This window comes from Aedes aegypti, chromosome 2 (genome assembly GCF_002204515.2).
Source record: "Aedes aegypti strain LVP_AGWG chromosome 2, AaegL5.0 Primary Assembly, whole genome shotgun sequence".
Taxonomy (NCBI): Eukaryota; Metazoa; Arthropoda; class Insecta; order Diptera; family Culicidae; genus Aedes; species Aedes aegypti.
The window spans coordinates 390037761-390054824 of record NC_035108.1 but is presented as its reverse complement, the minus strand read 5'-3'; the positions used below and the strand labels follow the sequence as shown (position 1 = coordinate 390054824).

General features: G+C 37.2%; 2 protein-coding genes across 4 annotated transcripts in view; one reads left to right on the top strand and one right to left on the bottom strand.

Moving 5' to 3' along the window:
• The window catches only part of LOC5572804 (tubulin polyglutamylase TTLL4), a 144747-nt gene that overhangs the window by 83489 nt on the left and 44194 nt on the right, over positions 1-17064 (top strand). The gene's annotated exons all lie outside the window — the stretch shown is intronic.
• LOC5572806 (lactosylceramide 4-alpha-galactosyltransferase) lies at positions 9952-11274 on the bottom strand. Its single transcript, XM_001654157.2, has 2 exons — positions 10412-11274; positions 9952-10341 (listed from the first exon to the last, which is right to left on the bottom strand). Exons 1-2 carry the CDS (start codon positions 11257-11259, stop codon positions 9975-9977), a joined length of 1215 nt encoding a protein of 404 aa, XP_001654207.2. The 5' UTR covers positions 11260-11274; the 3' UTR covers positions 9952-9974.

Genomic DNA, 17064 nt, shown 5'->3' with positions numbered 1-17064 from the left:
ATGAAACTTCTTCGGTTGTTTGGTAACTCAAGGACTATCATTATTCGAGCTAGTTGATACGAAAGTTTGCCATCAGGCGGCGCTAGTGAGCATAAAACATTTCTTGCATAACTTGAGATCTCGCCCTAAAAGCCATTGGTAACCGAGTGTGTAGCTTGTTGTTACCGAACAAACGAATGGAATTACACGTTATTCACCTATGTTATGACGAAGAGAAGAATCTCCTCTATCTCCGAGCAGTGATAGTTTTTATCCTAGTCCATTCATTTGCTTAGAAACAAGGAGCTACACACTCGATTACCAATGGCTTTTAGGGCGAGATCACAAATTATTCGAGATTTATTTTGCAAATATCTCAGGAGCCTGATCACTTAGAAAGATGGCCTCTTCGGCAGAATTGTTCAGTAGCTCAAATGCTTTCTTTGTTTAATCCTTGAAGTTCGAGATTTGGTGAAATAATGATAGTCTCTGAGCTTCTGAACAACTTTGCCGAAGATGCCTGTTTAAAAAGTCAAGATCCTGCAGTACCCGCAAAACAAAAATTCCATGCTGACTAGGCAAAATGTTGAATCAACTTGCTCGAATAATGATAGTTCTTAACTTACTGAACAACTTTGCCGAAGACGTCATCCTTCTAAATGGTCAGGATCCTGAAATATCTGCGAAACTAAAATAAAACTTCCATGCCTACTGGTGCCACCTAGCGGTCAAATTCCGAATTGACTAAGGTACCATCAGATAGCGCTTCATCAAGTACAACTTTACTGCAGACCCCAAGTTTCTGAATTATCTGGATTTTGCGATATACCTATTTCAAACTGTGGTTTACTCGAACCGTATATAGTGCGTTCACTATTATGCGACTTCCATGTACATTTGTTGATTTGATTGCATTAAAAAGGGCCATACTGTAAATAAAAACTGTCAAGTATTGTTCTTAAGAAGATTCTTGAGGAATACATTTTGGTTTGGTGTCGATAGATATCTTTGTTACAAAATGATATAGCATATAAATCACAACTGTACAACAGCGCGACAGCCTGAAGGCTAAAGTGTTATAGGAAACAATTTTCCTTAGAAATTCTTAGAAAAAATACTTGTAGTATTCTTGAAAGTATCCTGATTGAAAATCTGTGAGAAATGCATATGCAAATCCGTGAAGGAATCACAGGATTGAACGTTGGACATATGTGTTCATTTATGATGAAAATTGTGGAGAAAATCGACTATGATACCTTGTATAATGCTTTAAGGAAACTACAAAAAATCTTAGATGTGCCCTCAAAGAAAGATCGGCTGGATTTTCTTAGGAATCTTCATGAACAAAAAAGTTTTAGAGGTATTTACCCCGGGTTGTAGCAGGTTTCTTTTTAGAGCCTCCTTGAATTTAATCCTGATGCAAACTTTGAGTCTCCAGAGATTCATACGAGACTATTATTTCTAGTTTTTTTAAGGAAATCCTTCAGAGATTATGCTCCAAGAAATCACCCGAATTTGCTCCAGAGACCCTTCTAACAATTATTCTACGGCTTTTCTACAGCTCTAGAACATATTTCAAAGATTGCTACATGGATTTATTTAGAATTATCTACCTGGTCCTGGACCTGTACATGAGTTAAGAGTTTCCCGCACCGATTATTTCAGTAGTTCTTGCAGCCAATTTGTTAAAAAACACTTCAAAAATTCCTCCCTCGGCTCTCCATGAATACTCCATAGATCATCCTAAGAATTATAATAGGAGTCCTCTCATAAAGTCTTCAAAAAAATCGACCGTGGATTTCTCATGAAGCTTCTCCAGGAATTTACCCACAGATTTTTCTAGCATTTAATCCTTGAGTTTGTTCCTGAAATTTCCAATATTGTTTAAATAGGTTCCCCATGGATTCCTCAAAAGTTTATTTAGGGTTTTACACAAGAACATGCTATAGCAATTACACACCGCAATAAGTGTTGATCTCAAAAATTAAAATATCTGTATTTGCCTAATTCGAAGTCGCTGAATGCACTTCCATTTTCAAAAGTTTTACACGTATAGTATTTAAGATATTGAGTGTTGAAAATGTATTATGTATCGATTTCAGTCAACTTGCATGCAAGTTCGCCAGCTTGTATGCTGATGTACATGCCTTATCCACTACAGAAATCAGTTTTTGGGTGCTGAACAATTCAAATTAACGATGTTTGTAATACTCTCGTTATTTAAAAAAAATATTTCTGATGATTTGGAAAAGTATTGTAACTAGACATGTAAAAGAATGACGAATTTTGTATGAAGGCTGCAGGCATGTTCAAAAATTCGATTAAATTGATATTGAATCGTGTAATTTTAATCAAAATATGTCTCATACAGGAATCCCAAATAGGACTTGGCATGCTCGCTGAGTTGAATTTCCAAAAAGTTTAATGATTCATAGTTTTTTTTTCAATTCATAGCGATGATTCGAAAAAAGTTGTTCTTAGTTGAGGTAGTTTGAGACTTCTGAATTGTAAAAGCATCTGTTAACACGTATAGACCTGAATGAAAGCTAACATACTAAAATTCTTACTGCTCAAGTAATACTTAACGGATTCAAATATGTTTTGTCGGTTGGTACACATATCTACTTTATAGAAATGACCAGACAAACTCGGAAATATTCTTGTGGCCGGAGTTATTTGAGTGGGTCACTGGGTCAAGTCGGTGAAAAAGGGCGATTTTTTGAGACATGGCAAGTTATGTTTATTTATTTCCAATGGCAATCTTTTCAATTTGCATAAATAATCTGAAAAAAATCTGAAGAATCTTGAGATCACCGTTTAGAATGTACCAGATGCGGCCACTCGAACTCAATGTCCTGAAGAATCGGCTCTCGATTTGTTGGATACCAGACCGTTTCAATTCTCTAAAAGTAGAGATCAAATATAATAGTTCACTAAAGAGCGGTCCCATAAGCTTGACACAGATGTTAAGATACAAATTGACCACTTTATCATAAATTTTAAGCGTCAAGGGGACCCCAAAATAATTATTAGTAGGATCAATAAAATGCAGGACACATGGATATCCAATTCATTCGTTTCTAAAAAGGTTTACGCTGATGCGGCAGTGAAAAAGTCACCATATATGGTAGGTTTGCCACATCGTTGCTTACAGTGTAGATTTCGAAATCTAGGTACCATAAATGTCGGCATTATAAATATATGATATCGATTCGTTAAAATGCCCACTTACTTGTGGAATATATAACAAGGAAGCTGATAAACATTCTTATCTGATAAGTCCCTCGATCAGACGAAAATCGAATCAACATTAATTCGCGATGATACCATATTGATGCAATTGTCGTGAATGGCATGTTTCAAATACGATATTATATTGGAGTTCATTATGGATATCATATCTTACATGCAAGTTTATCAGCTGTTTACTTTGGAAAAGTATTGTATCCGACTATTTGAAGAAGCAATGAATTTTGTATGGAGGTTGCAAGCATGTTGAATATTTAAAACTAATCGATATAAAAACGTGAAATTTCAATCAAACTATGCTTCACACAAAAGTTTAAATCATTTGTTGTATGATATGTGGATTTAATTACCAATAAAGATTAAAAAGTCATGGTTTGAATTCCAGTCTCACTCCCAATGACGGTACCATTCCGTTCAAAATCACCTTCCCAGAAAGATGATCCATCGCAAAGGTATTCTAAAATTGACAATCTCGATTCAAGAAAAAAAAAGTAGCGAAAAAACAACACCATTAATTCATCTGACACCGGCTCTTGCCGTGTGTGTCTGTGGAATTTCCACAAAAATATCATTTCATAGGCACCACCAACGCAAACAACGAACAATAAGAAGAGCAGCACAGCAGCGGTCTGTAGCGTGCAGTGGAAAAACAGGCGCGTAAGTGCTCTTGATTTTTCATCCCGCAGCAGCGATCGGCGGCGGCGCACTACGAGATATTTGGAGAACCTAGCTGGTCAAAAGTATTGCGAGACATTTTTCGGATTCTTTACATCAAAAATGTTCCTAACTGTTCCAACTGAAATCTTAGGTGAATCGTTAGTGAAACCGATAGAAGGATGAACTCCAGGAAGAATATATGTTTAATATGTGTTGAACAATTTTGGTTGAATTCTTAAAGGTATCTTGAATTTATTTCATAGAGTGATTCCAAAGGAAGATTGTAAAGAATCATTAAATGCATTCATACAGAAATCTTCAGAGTAATACTTGAAGGAAACTTTGGGAAAATACCTAAATCAGTTTCTGATGAAATTCTTGGAAAAAATAACTGTAGTTCTCAAGTAAATAAAAATATTCATAGAAAAATGTCTGGCTAGAATCTCTGAAATTCTTCTGAAAACTCCACGCTCATAAGAGTTCAGGAAAACGTATACTGTCAGAAACACACCGTTACATTTTCAAGGATGTTCTTGGAATCAGGCAATCTTCACGGTGTATTCTTACTTGTTCTCGAGCTCATGACAACTGTTCACAGATGCAAGAGCTGATTTTCCGTGCTAATTAACATTAAGAATTATGATTCGCATTTCATCATGAGAGTCTGTTCTTCTGCTACAGCTCTAATTTGACCGGAATAGGCAAGAAAAACGGGTTTTATCATCGCTCTTCTTTCGGGGCTCTCGTTCGCTGCTGTTATTTATCAAGCTTGTTACAACTTGCGAAACATTGCCGATATAGATAGAAAGTTGTTCTTCGCTTGCTTTGAACGTGCTTGAAAATCAAATGAGAACGAATTCTGTAGTGCCTGTCTCGGTATTTTTTTTATTCCTGTAGTTATTTTCTGTTCGGTCTCTTCTGGGTTTCTTTCCTCGTTTTTTTTTCAAGCATAAGGTGTATACAGTTCATATTTTAAAGGCACTCAGTCGCTATCAGCTCTTCCCGAAACTTATAATAAGATCTGAACTGTAAGAAGCGATTATTCTCACGAAAGATAAACCTATTACGATATTTAATAGTAGAGAAAGATCAAATATAGGGAAGGTGTATCGGTATTCGCCATAGAACCAGTATATTCGCCCCGGATTATATTTCGTTTTACGACACAAAAAGTAATAGAAATAATCTCCATGATCTAGGAATTACTCCATCAAATATTACTAATATTTCTTGGAAATTTTCTGAAGTAAAACCACATGAAACTACTTAATTTCATTTCAGGTTAACACTTTCAACAGTTATTCTAATAATTTCTCTAATGATTCCCAAACATTTGTTATTTCGATACCGTCCGATGTTTTTCAAAGAATTTCTCCAATATAATAAAACCTACAGGATGTTATCCAGGGATTCGACGGAACAGTTTTCTATGGTAATTTATTTCAAACGTCCTCTAAGACTTCCTAAGAGTCCATGAGTTCTTTTGGAGATGAGAACTTTCTTTGGGAAACTTATCAACAAATTTTTGGAGAGATTCCTGAAGATATCTTATCGGAAATTATCGGAGTAGTTTCTAAGGGTATCCTTAAAAAATCCTTGTTGAAATCTTATATAAATTCGATAGAAATCCTGAACGACCATCTTAGAGCATGTTCTAGGACATCCTGTGGAGAAATAACTAGCTAATTTCTTCTAGATGCCCCGAACAAGCTCTGGGAAAGAAATCCTTGGAAAATCGATTGAAGAATCACTCGATAAATTCCTAGAGGACTTAGGGTTTTCTTAAAAAATGTCTGAACAAATACTTGAAGGATAAATTTGTCGAGTTATTGTTAGCAAAATAACAGGTTGAATTCCTGAAGAAATATTCTTCGAAATTTTGAGAGATATTCTTTAGAAAACTAGGAAACTCTAGATCAGCTTCTGACAAAATATCCGTAATAATATCTGAAACAAACTTGGGACCAAAATATAAATCAATTTCTGATAGAATCCTGAAGGAACTCGTATAATTAGTACTTGTAATGTCACAAAGAATTAAAAAGTAAGAGGTTGTATCCCAGATATGACCGCCAAATTCACGATGGATAACTGGCTAGAGACCGTCACGAACCTATGAAAGATTTCTACTGCTAAAAGTCCAATGAATTTTCACACTATTTGTTGCATGTTAATTGTGACCTATTATAGACATTTTGTGTTATTATTTGTTTGGTTTGGTTAACACAAAAAATACGTACGAGTTTCATAAGAGAACGCTTATGAATTGCTTTCTTGACTAGGTTTCCCACTTTCACAAGATTCTTATGAAACACAAAACGTCCGATAATCACAAGAAATTCTTGTCGTTGTCATTAGAGATTTTATGAATATCTCTCTTTTCTTAAATTCAAAGATTCTTATGATCGCAATGATCGTTGGAAGTTGACAAGTTTTTCTTATGAGTCTCATTAGGTGCTGTCTTCATTCAATTAGAAATTCGTATGAAATTCCTACGTGTTTTTGATATGAAGTTGACTTTTTTTCACAAGTGTTACTAATCATTGTCGTACGCATACTTATGAATCTTTATCGATAATATTATGTTACCGTCGTACTTGTTTTCCTGCATTCAGTTGTTTGGCATTTTCAACATTATTGAAAACAGACAAGAAAACCATGAAAAATGATCAATTTCACCCGCAATTACGGTGCACGTAAACTTCAATTCGTCAAAACCTTATAAGAGCAAGAAAATGTGCTTTTCTATGGAAAATAAGACATGCTTCGATATTTACCCATTTATCAATATTTTATTTATGAGAATCAATAGTTTTCATTATTGGAGCCGATTCGTAGAAATATTTACAATCGATTGGTGCAAGAATCTTGAAAATCTATCCGGGCGTTAGTATGTTATTAATAGTCAAAATCTAACCACTTTTCTTGACGCGAGCGATTTTCGTTTTTCGAAATTGTACCCCAGTATGTTGCCGTAAGACGTTATCCAACGTCAAAAAAAATATTATGCCCTTCGTGAAATGGGTGGGTCAAATTCTCGGAGAAATCCTTATGAAAGCTCTTGGCTACTGGTTCCTTTTGAATTTCTTGTTGTTTTCTTGATTCCTGATGAGTCTCTTCTTGGGGTTGTCCATAAACACAATGACCATTTTTATTTTATTTTCAGACTTTCAAAATTTGTGTATTCCGTAGTCAATGTCAGGGGCTTATGGAAGACATATTTCATTCCTGTTTGGTCTCTTTTTGTACATGTGTGGTCTATGCTTGGTCCCTCTTGGTTTTTAAGACATTTTAATAATATTGAATAAATTCCAAATAAGGTGTAGCCCATTTAGAATCGGAGCAAACATGTTTGGTTCTTACAACGACTCTAGTGGTAGAATTTAGAAGCTGAACCGTCTATGTGTGCTCTATAACAAAAGTAACGTCAGAAGACGGGGTTGGTGGTCCAATGGCTACCGCTTCTGTTTCATAAGCAGAGGGTGCAATCCCAGATCCGTCCCTTTCCTCGTACTTTGTAGTTGTATTATTTCACTTACTTCTGTTTTCCATTCTTAATGTGTCACATTTGATCTATAACAGTTCATAGCTTTTACTAGAACCCGAGACGGACAAAAATAACCGTTTTCCTACGCTTTCATTGTTTCATCAATATAGCACGCCTTGCCTTACGCCTGATACATAGGCAGTCTGCTAACCAAACAGCAAGCCTCTCTGCCATAAAAATTATACCAGCCCTACACCAAGCATGGGAAACATTCACTCTATTATTGCGTTTCTCTCGCTCGCTTCAACAACCAAGCTGAATGTTTCAATTTCCAATACGCTTTCTTCTTGTTCGCCGAGCGACAAGTTAGACAAAAACGGCAACAGAATGATTCGCTATCGACTCCGTGTGCCGAAGGCATCCGATTGCTGTAGCGAATGATTCTTTACATTCCGATTCCGCACGAGTGGCTTTCGTATTTGAGAGCTGATGAGCGTTCACTGACTGGGAATACACCCGGCAAAATGATTCAGTGAACGCAAAATCGTTCTTTCGTGTCTCCCATTTAAGAGCGGATTGGTGCTCTCTCCGCTCCGTAAATCTTTTGTTTTTTTTCGGTTTATCTCAATCGTTTACGATTCGTCAGGATTGCGCTCACCGTAGTAGCGTTCGGCAGTCACTGAACATTCGTTTGCAGCCGATACTTTGCAGATATTTTATCAACATATACGCGTGGCATATACGGTCTACTATGGGGGCCAGTTCAATGCATAATCAATTCCTCCCCCCTTCCTTTCATTGGTCTGCATTCTGACGTGGCAGGCGCCATTATCGCCTAAAAATAGAAGATCACCAGCACTTATACAATGAGGGTGTCTGTTAGTCCCAAGCGGTCATCTGGTTGTTCCCTTGTTTAAGTGCAGCTGAGTTGGCGAACGTGGAGTAGCAACTATGGACAGCCAATCAAGCTCAAGCTCTGTAACAAAAATAACGTTAGTGAATTTTGTTCGCAGCTTAGTTCTCACGTACTTCGGGGAAGTTTAACATGAAAGAAGAAACAAAAATATCGTATAAATTGTGCGCAAAAAATTGATAAACCCATCTCTGTCAGAAATACAAATTGTGGAAGTGTTTGGTTTTCCAAGAAATACTGTTTGGCGTGTACTAGAAAATATGAAAAACGAAAATATTAAGACGGATCGCAAGCCACAAAGCAAGCGTCGGGCAGTACTGTGCACTGTAAGCTGCGGATTCAAGTTATCAGCACCATAAATCAAATCCAAATATCTCTAATCGCGATTTGGTCAAAAAGTTCGGTGCTGCACCCAGTACCATGCAACGGATCTTCAAAGCTCCGGCAGGCTTGACAGAAACTCCTCTGCGATGTAAAGATGAGGCGATTTTGCCGTTTTTCCGAGGAGAAAAAACTGAACTCAACATTTTCAATACAGATCCTCGAGCAATTCGAGGAGCGCCCATTTTTGATGGAATTTTACTCTGTTGTGCATTGTGCTACATCTTCCTCGCTCATTTTTTGTTGCCTCTCTGCTAAGCATTTTTTCGCTTCCCTCGCAAAGAGGCAAAAACAGCACGTTGGTCTAGAGTATTTCACCGAACTCTGATGATGTTGAGGAGTTTTATCAAGCCTGGCCACCGGTCATACCAAGTCTGCAGACAACCAAAAAGGAAACAAAAGCCGAGCAATTTTGGACTGTTAAGAATAGGAAGCTTAAGGCAAATGGCAGTTACGATAAACACAACAATGATTGATATTGATCACTCGTGTTTACGCACTTTTATCAAGCTAATTCTAATGACAAATCCTAAAAAGGATGAACAATTTTTGTTCTGATTTTTTTTCTGATTTTAAACTGAGCTTAAGACATTATCCACATCTGTTTGTGTGTCATGTGTAGGACATTATTTAAACATCAAAACGAATTTAAAAATTCTTTTTCGTCATTTAGATTTGCCAAATATCTCTTTGTGCGGCGGGCGTTCGGTTATGCCGCGTTTTTCTTCAGTTTTTTTTCTTCTAGGCACATTAGTAAAAACGGAAAATACCAAACATTCATCACGCAGGCGGACCAGACAAACGCGAATCATCGCGTGGTGTCGTCGTCGCCGGTTCGATGACGCTTAGCCGTCCATAATAATCGGAACATTTCTCTGCTTGTTTGAGCTAATTATTTTTAGCCGCTATTCTGCACGGATTGTTACCAAGTGACGATGAGAAGTAAAGTGATGACATTGTCATCAATGGGTTCGACTAACTTCCGCGTGGTGGGATAACAAAGTTCATGATTAAGATATTTTAGAATGTTTCAAAGATAAATATTAGCACTTGAGTACTCACCTAACGAGACCTTGGCAATCCAACGTTTTGTACGCATCATGAGTAAAATTTGGTGCGAGTGGATGTGAAAAAAGATGATTTTATTTGATTGCGTGCTCACTTTTATGACCAACCAACGAAGGTAACGGAAAGCTTGCGTGAAAACAGCGATGTTAATAATGTGATAATTTAGTGAGGCCAACATTGATTGATTCGTGTCATCGAAAAAGTTGTCTTATCCGAATCATGTTTCACTTTTGCGAACATCTAAAAATATTCCTTGCAATTATTTATTACATTTGGGCAGTAGACATTCGCTAGTATAATGTATGCGACTGGGCTATCCTTCCTTAACACTATGCCCCCGGTCAATTTGTTCCACAAATGAGTCAGAATGTGGCCGGCTACTTTTTCCATCACTTCTGATGCATGTGCCTCCTCAAAGTACCACGTATGACGCGGGTACGTCACTTGAAAGAACGTATCTGGCGGAAGGATACTCATTTTTCCGCCACACCTTTCTCGCGTCATATCCCAAACGTTGGTAACGTTGCAGAATTTTCGCATAACTCGTGTTACCATTGCAGGACCGTTTGCTGCCCATACCGAACCGTTGAAATTCTCGGCGATTTCACTGCGAAAAAAGAGAGAATTCACACGTTATCTATGGTAACCCAACGATCGTTTCCTTCCGGAGTACCAACTTCAAAAAAGCTTCTGCCACAGTATGACCATATCCAGTAACTTGCAGGTTAATGATGCCGTTAGCAATGTAACCATCGCCTTCTGATCCGAGATAGTTGTGCGGTAGCTCGTTCAAAGAATCCATTACAACCACATCAGAGTCCAGATAAGTACCGCCGTATTTGTACAACGTGAGCAGCCTCAGAACGTCGGAAGTGTGTTCCACTATAAAAAGGGAATTTCGTAGGGAGTTATCTCGGAAGAACTTCTCCAACGGAGTTCCAATCGCGTAGGTTTCCATATTCAAGCGCCTGAAGTGTATGTTTGAATAGAACAGCAATGGCACCATGTTGGTGCTATTCTGGTAGCTAAACATTCTAGCGGATGTGAAAAGGACGAATACACTCCAATCGGAGTTAGCTCTGGCAGCAGACTCTATTGCACACGATTGTCGAGGTGTTAGCTTCGCTATATCGTCTTCGATCACCGTAGACATTACAAAAAATATGTTTTTCTCTGGTTTCAGCTCACTTTCATAACTTTGCATGTCAGGCATCCGAAACAATCCCGGTTTGTTAGCACTTGTCACCCACGGTCGGTACGTTTTTGTCCTCAGATTTATCAGTAACGAATCGCTCGTTACAGTAGTCAGTTCACTAAGTGCATCCGATCGCAAAATCGTTTTACGGTGATCCGTTATTCGGTTAACTATTTCATTCTGCATCGTCTCAAATTGTATGTACAGAACCACCAATGTTAAAGCTATGATACCCGTAAATATGTTTTTCTTGCTTGCGAGCATCTTATCCGCGGGCAGCAAAGTACTAACCGAATGGATCTGAGCCCGAAGTCGCATTGCTGAAGGCATGTCTAGCTACCAAAAACACGTTAATTCCATTGATTGATATCCTTCTAGGCGAAGCAGAAGATCTATCCATCCAACAGGAATATACGTCCATACCGTGCAAAACCGTTGCCTCAATTAGGCCCAATTACAAGCCATATCTTCAAAGCCCAAAAATTGAAAACCGTTACTGATAACGTTAATGATGATATCTAGCGATATCAACTCCGTCGCAGGCAACATCAGAGACTTCCAAATCTAGTATCGTAACACACCTCCGAAAAGCGTGCCCGCATAAGAAGCTTCAGTGCAGTTCGCGCTTTTTAACTCGTCCATTTTTTTCAGGAATATTGCACTCTTTTCGAAGTAGTATTCCTGTTTGGCAGCGTACCGTAATATCTGATAAAATTGATTAGTTTTCAAGTCTGTTTCTATAATTTTGTCAGTGCCAAACAACTTACTGCAACGACAGTAAATTTAATTGGCTCATTTACCGATATTTTCTAAAGTGCTTAAAAATGAGAGTTTTTTTCGTATTAGAAAAGATTGCTTGTAAATGATGTTTGTGTGTCTCGAGAATAAAATTTTGTGTCGCTAATAGATTTAGGATTGCTAAATCTGATGCCGTTCTCAAAAATGTTCCAGTGCGTCACAATTTTAAGCTACAGGGCGCCAAAGTTACATGAAGTTTAAAGTATGATTTATCAAACTATTTTGTGATCTTTTCCACCTAGCATGCAATATAGGACTTCAATTTCCATTTAGTATACAAGTTTGATTGAATTGCACGATCAAATTTAGATTAAATCGACTTTTTCAACATGCTTACAGTCTCCATAAAAATTCTCTTATATGGCAAAATACATTCTTTTCCAAATTATCAGAAATAACTTTTGACTATTAAAAGCATTATGAATATGATATTTTCGAAAAAAAAGACTATGGATTCAGCAACTTTAAATATGTAAATAGAGGTATTTTGATGCTTGAGACGAAGAAGTGTACTGCAGTGTTACTCTGTTAAAATATTAAAGATTACACAGCGCAACAAAAATGACATTTTTGTTGACAGCGTGTCTCAAGGATCAAATCATATGTCTCTAGTAGATTCGGGGTTGCTGAATCTGATGCCGTTCTCAGAAATTTCCCAGCACGTCACAATTTTTAGCTACAGGTCGCCAAAGTTGTATAAAATACACTGCGGAACACGTTTTTGTCTCCAGCATCAAAACACCTCTATTCACTTAATTAAGGGTTGCTGAATCCATTGCCGTTTTCAGAAATATCATAGCACGTCTAGTTTTTAAGATATTGACTGTTGAAAATGCAAAAAATGACTATTTCAGCCAACTTGCATGCAAGTTTGCCAACTTGTAAGGTAATATATTGGCTTAATTTGCCACAGAATTCAAACTTTATGTGTATAACAATACTTATCATCAAAGTTTGTATTACTTTCGATACGGAAAAGTTATTTTTTGATGGTTTAGAGAATTGTTGTATTTTGCCATATAGAAGAAACGAAAAATTTTATATGGAGACTGCAAGCATGTTGAAAAAATCGGTTTAATCGAAATTTAATCGCGCAATTTCAATCAAATTATGTCTGAAATGAAAGTTCAAGTTCTATTTTGCATGTTTGGTGGATTAGATTACAAAAAAGTATGATAAATTGTACTTTAAATTTCATGTAAACATTAATAAAACCAGTGTTTTATACAGCTTTGGCGACCTGTAGCTAAAAATTGTGACGTGCTGGAATATTTCTGAGAATGGCACCAGATTCAGCAACCCCAAATCTACTAGAGACACATCATTTGATCCTTGAGACACGCAAAAGTGTCATTTTTGTTACGCTGTGATATTGGTTTTATTGATGTTTACCTAAAATTTAAAGTATATTTTATCAAACTTTTTTGTGATCTTATCCACCAAGCATGCAAAAGAGGACTTAAACTTTCGTTTTAGATATATTTTGGTTGAAATTTCACGATTAAATTTAAATTAAACCGATCTTTTTCAATATGTTTGCAGTCTCTATACAAAATTCTTCGTTTCTCTTATATGGCAAAATACAATACTTTTCTAAACCATAAAAAAATAACTTTTCCGCTTCAAAAATATTATAAACTTTGATGATATGTATTGTTATACACATGAAGTTTGAATTCTGTGGCAAATTAAGCAAATTAATTGCCTTACAAGCTGGCAAACTTGCATGCAAGTTGGCTGAAATAGTCAATTTTTGCATTTTGAACAACCAATATCTCAAAAACTAGACGTGCTATGATATTTCTGCAAACGGCAATGGATTCAGCAACCTTTAATTGAGTAAATAGAGGTATTTTGATGCTGGAGACGAAAACGTGTTCCGCAGTGTTACACATCATGTAAACTTCATATATGCGATATAAACATAAAGTCATGTAATTGGAGGTTTGAAATCATGTCAATTAGTGTTATATGACATATCATTGAAGTTTACATGATATATTATGTAAATATTTATGACATGTCATGCTTAGATTATGTGCATTACAATCACTAAAGTTTACACGTTTGTTTTTAATAAATATTAAAGTCTCCTAGTTACTTAGTTTTTCTTTAAACAACCCTCTAAAACTGTCTGAAAAGTGACTGCAATATAATGAATTCACTATAAAACTTCAAGTTATTTGTAGTCCGTCATTCAAATTTCAGCCAAATCGAACTACCAGAAGCTGAGATATAGAGCCTCAAACTTGAGCATTTTGTATAAAATAGCAGCATTTGGTCATTGACCATAGATTGAAGTGACGAAAATCGCTCCGAAATCGGGCCTATTGTTTGTCACTGAGGGGCCCTGATAGCCGTAGCGGTAAACGCGCAGCTATTCAGCAAGACCAAGCTGAGGGTCGTGGGTTCGAATCCCACCGGTCGAGGATCTTTTCGGGTCGGAAATTTTCTCGACTTCCCAGGGCATAGAGTATCTTCGTACCTGCCACACGATATACACATGCAAAAAATGGTCATTGGCATAGTAAGCTCTCAGTTAATAACTTTGGAAGTGCTCATAATAACACTAAGCTGAGAAGCAGGCTCTGTCAAAGTGAGGACGTAACGCCGAAAAGAAGAAGAAGTTTGTCACTGTCGCCCGATGATTTGGGGGAGCCTTTAACCAGAGTGTGGCTCGCTGCCAGTATCATTGCTTAAAATTTACTGATTTGTACAGGCCGACTGCGATACCACTGCGCCCAAAGCTCTCCGTCGTTAAGGTGAAGATGCATCAAAGCCAAATCTCAAATTTTCAAGAGCACAAATCTGGAGAACCAAAGATTTATTTAAGCTGAAAACTTAATCGATTAGTTACCACCAGCGAGTGACCAATCGATTAAGTCTTCAGCTCTTCAGATTCGTGCTCTTGAAAATTTCAGGTTTGGCTTCGATTCATCTTCACTTTAACAATGTACGGTACCGACGGCCGCCTTGGTATGACCTAGAGCGGCTTAAGCAACCGGATGTCGCAACTGTATACGCGCAGCACCTCGAGGCTGCATTACCGGAAGAGAGTGAGTTATATAAACACTCTCCTGAGGACTGCTGTAAAACAGTGAAATCAGCCACCAACAATGCAGCTAAGAGCAACGTCGGGTTCGTGGGACGGAGTCGACGGAACGATTGGTTCGACGAGGAATGTAGGCAAATTATGGAGGAAAAGAATGTGCAGCACGGGCGTTTATGCTGCAGCAAGGGACCCGTCAGAACGCGGAACGTTATAGACGGAAACGGTAACAGCAGACCTGCCTCTTTCGGAAGAAAAACCGCTGCCTGGAGGAGATGCAGTGTGAAGAAATGGAACAGCTGTGCCTGTGTCAAGAAACTTGTAAGTTCTATCAGAAGCTCAACGCATCCCTCAACGGCATCATGCCGCGAGCCGAGATGTGCAGGGATAAGGATGGGAGCATCTTGATTGGAGAGCGTGAGGTGATTGAAAGCTGGAAGCAGCACTTCGACGAACACCTGAATGGCGCTGAGAGCACAGGCAATGAAGGTGGAGACAACGGAGGAAATGTCTTCGTCAGTACTGTGGACGATGGAAACCAACCAGCCCACCCTTTGATATTGATATTGATTTGATATAATGCTATTGATGGTGATAAACTATAGATATCACGGATGGATTAAGTTTTACCCTAAATTAAGCAAATGTTATGGCAATTTATCAATTCGATACTTTTGACAGTGGTGCAGATCAATTGAAACTATTTATTGGTCACTGAGTCAAATTAACAGCGTGGATAATTACCACGTGATCACTCATTCTGCAGTTATTATGATCTAAAGTGCGATGTCACATCACAGCTGTTGGTTGTCGCACTGAATTGATATTGATAGCTCGCAAATGATATTGATAGTTTTAGTACATCTGCTTTAAGCTGATATGATTGATATTGAGCAACTCTGGATTTAACTGATATGGGGTAACATTGATCACCTATGAAAGCAATACTAGGTAAAATATAATATATAATTATAATACTTACTAAAGTCACAACCCTCAAGCCGAATATGATGGGACAGCTCTTTCGGGTAATCTACTTTTTAAGTTATTTTATGGTTAAAAACACCTTGTGTCACGGAATATGCCTAAAGGTAGGCAATTTCCCAAAGAAATTTTGCATCGTTTGTAGTAGTCCTAAATTTTGCTGGATTGATCATTTCTAGGAAAACTTTGACAACGGAATCGTTTTCGGCGATAACATTTCAAGTAAAAACTGCATTTTCCTTGATTATATCGTTTGCAGAACTCATAATAGACGAATTCTTGGTGGTGGCGTTCATAATCATGGATATCATTGTTTCGAAAAAGTGACAACTTTACGCATGAACAAAACTCATTATTCACCAAATACCTTAATTATTATTAGCTCATGAATATAAGAAAAAAAGGCCAAATATAAGGCCATCCATACATTGAAAATGTTCTATCGTTAAATGTTCATGATTTTTTTTTACAAGAAAGGTCATTTCGAGCAATGTTACCCCGCTGATCAATGTTACCCCGTTTTACGGTAGCCATTTTTAACAGAATTTTGCAAGCCTTATGATACATAATTTTTAATGCTAACGGCTAGTCTCTCTTAAATATGGAATCCGCATATTATTCTCGAATTCAAATCAGGTTTCAGTTAAACACCGTTCCTCACGTGTTTACAGATACTTAATGAATAATAATTTAAAAAATGCCATCGAATTTCAAGATTTTTCGGATTAGTAAAAGCAGTTCTTTGACCTAAATTGACACTGTTTCTTCAAAAATTTGTATTCATATGTATTCTGTATTTCTGTATTCTATAGGGCTTTCCTTAGCCGAGTGGTTAGAGTCCGCGGCTACAAAGCAAAGCCATCCCGGGCAGAGGTGAATTACAAAATAATAACTATACAATAGCTGATTATGATTTGAGATCTGGTTGTGATATTATATTGATTTCTTAGTTTTTCAGCATATCTTGTCAAGATCATTTTTTGATGCCATATCTCATTTTAATGTTCATCTGACTTTTATAGATTTTATCATCCTGAGATAGTTCAACTCTACAGTAAAAACCATTTGCGATACATTTTTTCTTGTTTTTATTCATATACATGGTGCAACATGACTAGGGCTAATCTACTTGCGTGCGAGTTTTACATCTTGAAATAAATTGTTGTTTTTTGTTTTCATTTTCAATCTCCATAATCAAACATTGTTGGGCAGTATTATTGATTCTAACAACTCTTTTATGCTTACTCAAGTCAAATGAATATAGATTATCATATAGCTTTCTAGTGATCGCTTTTTGTCCAATA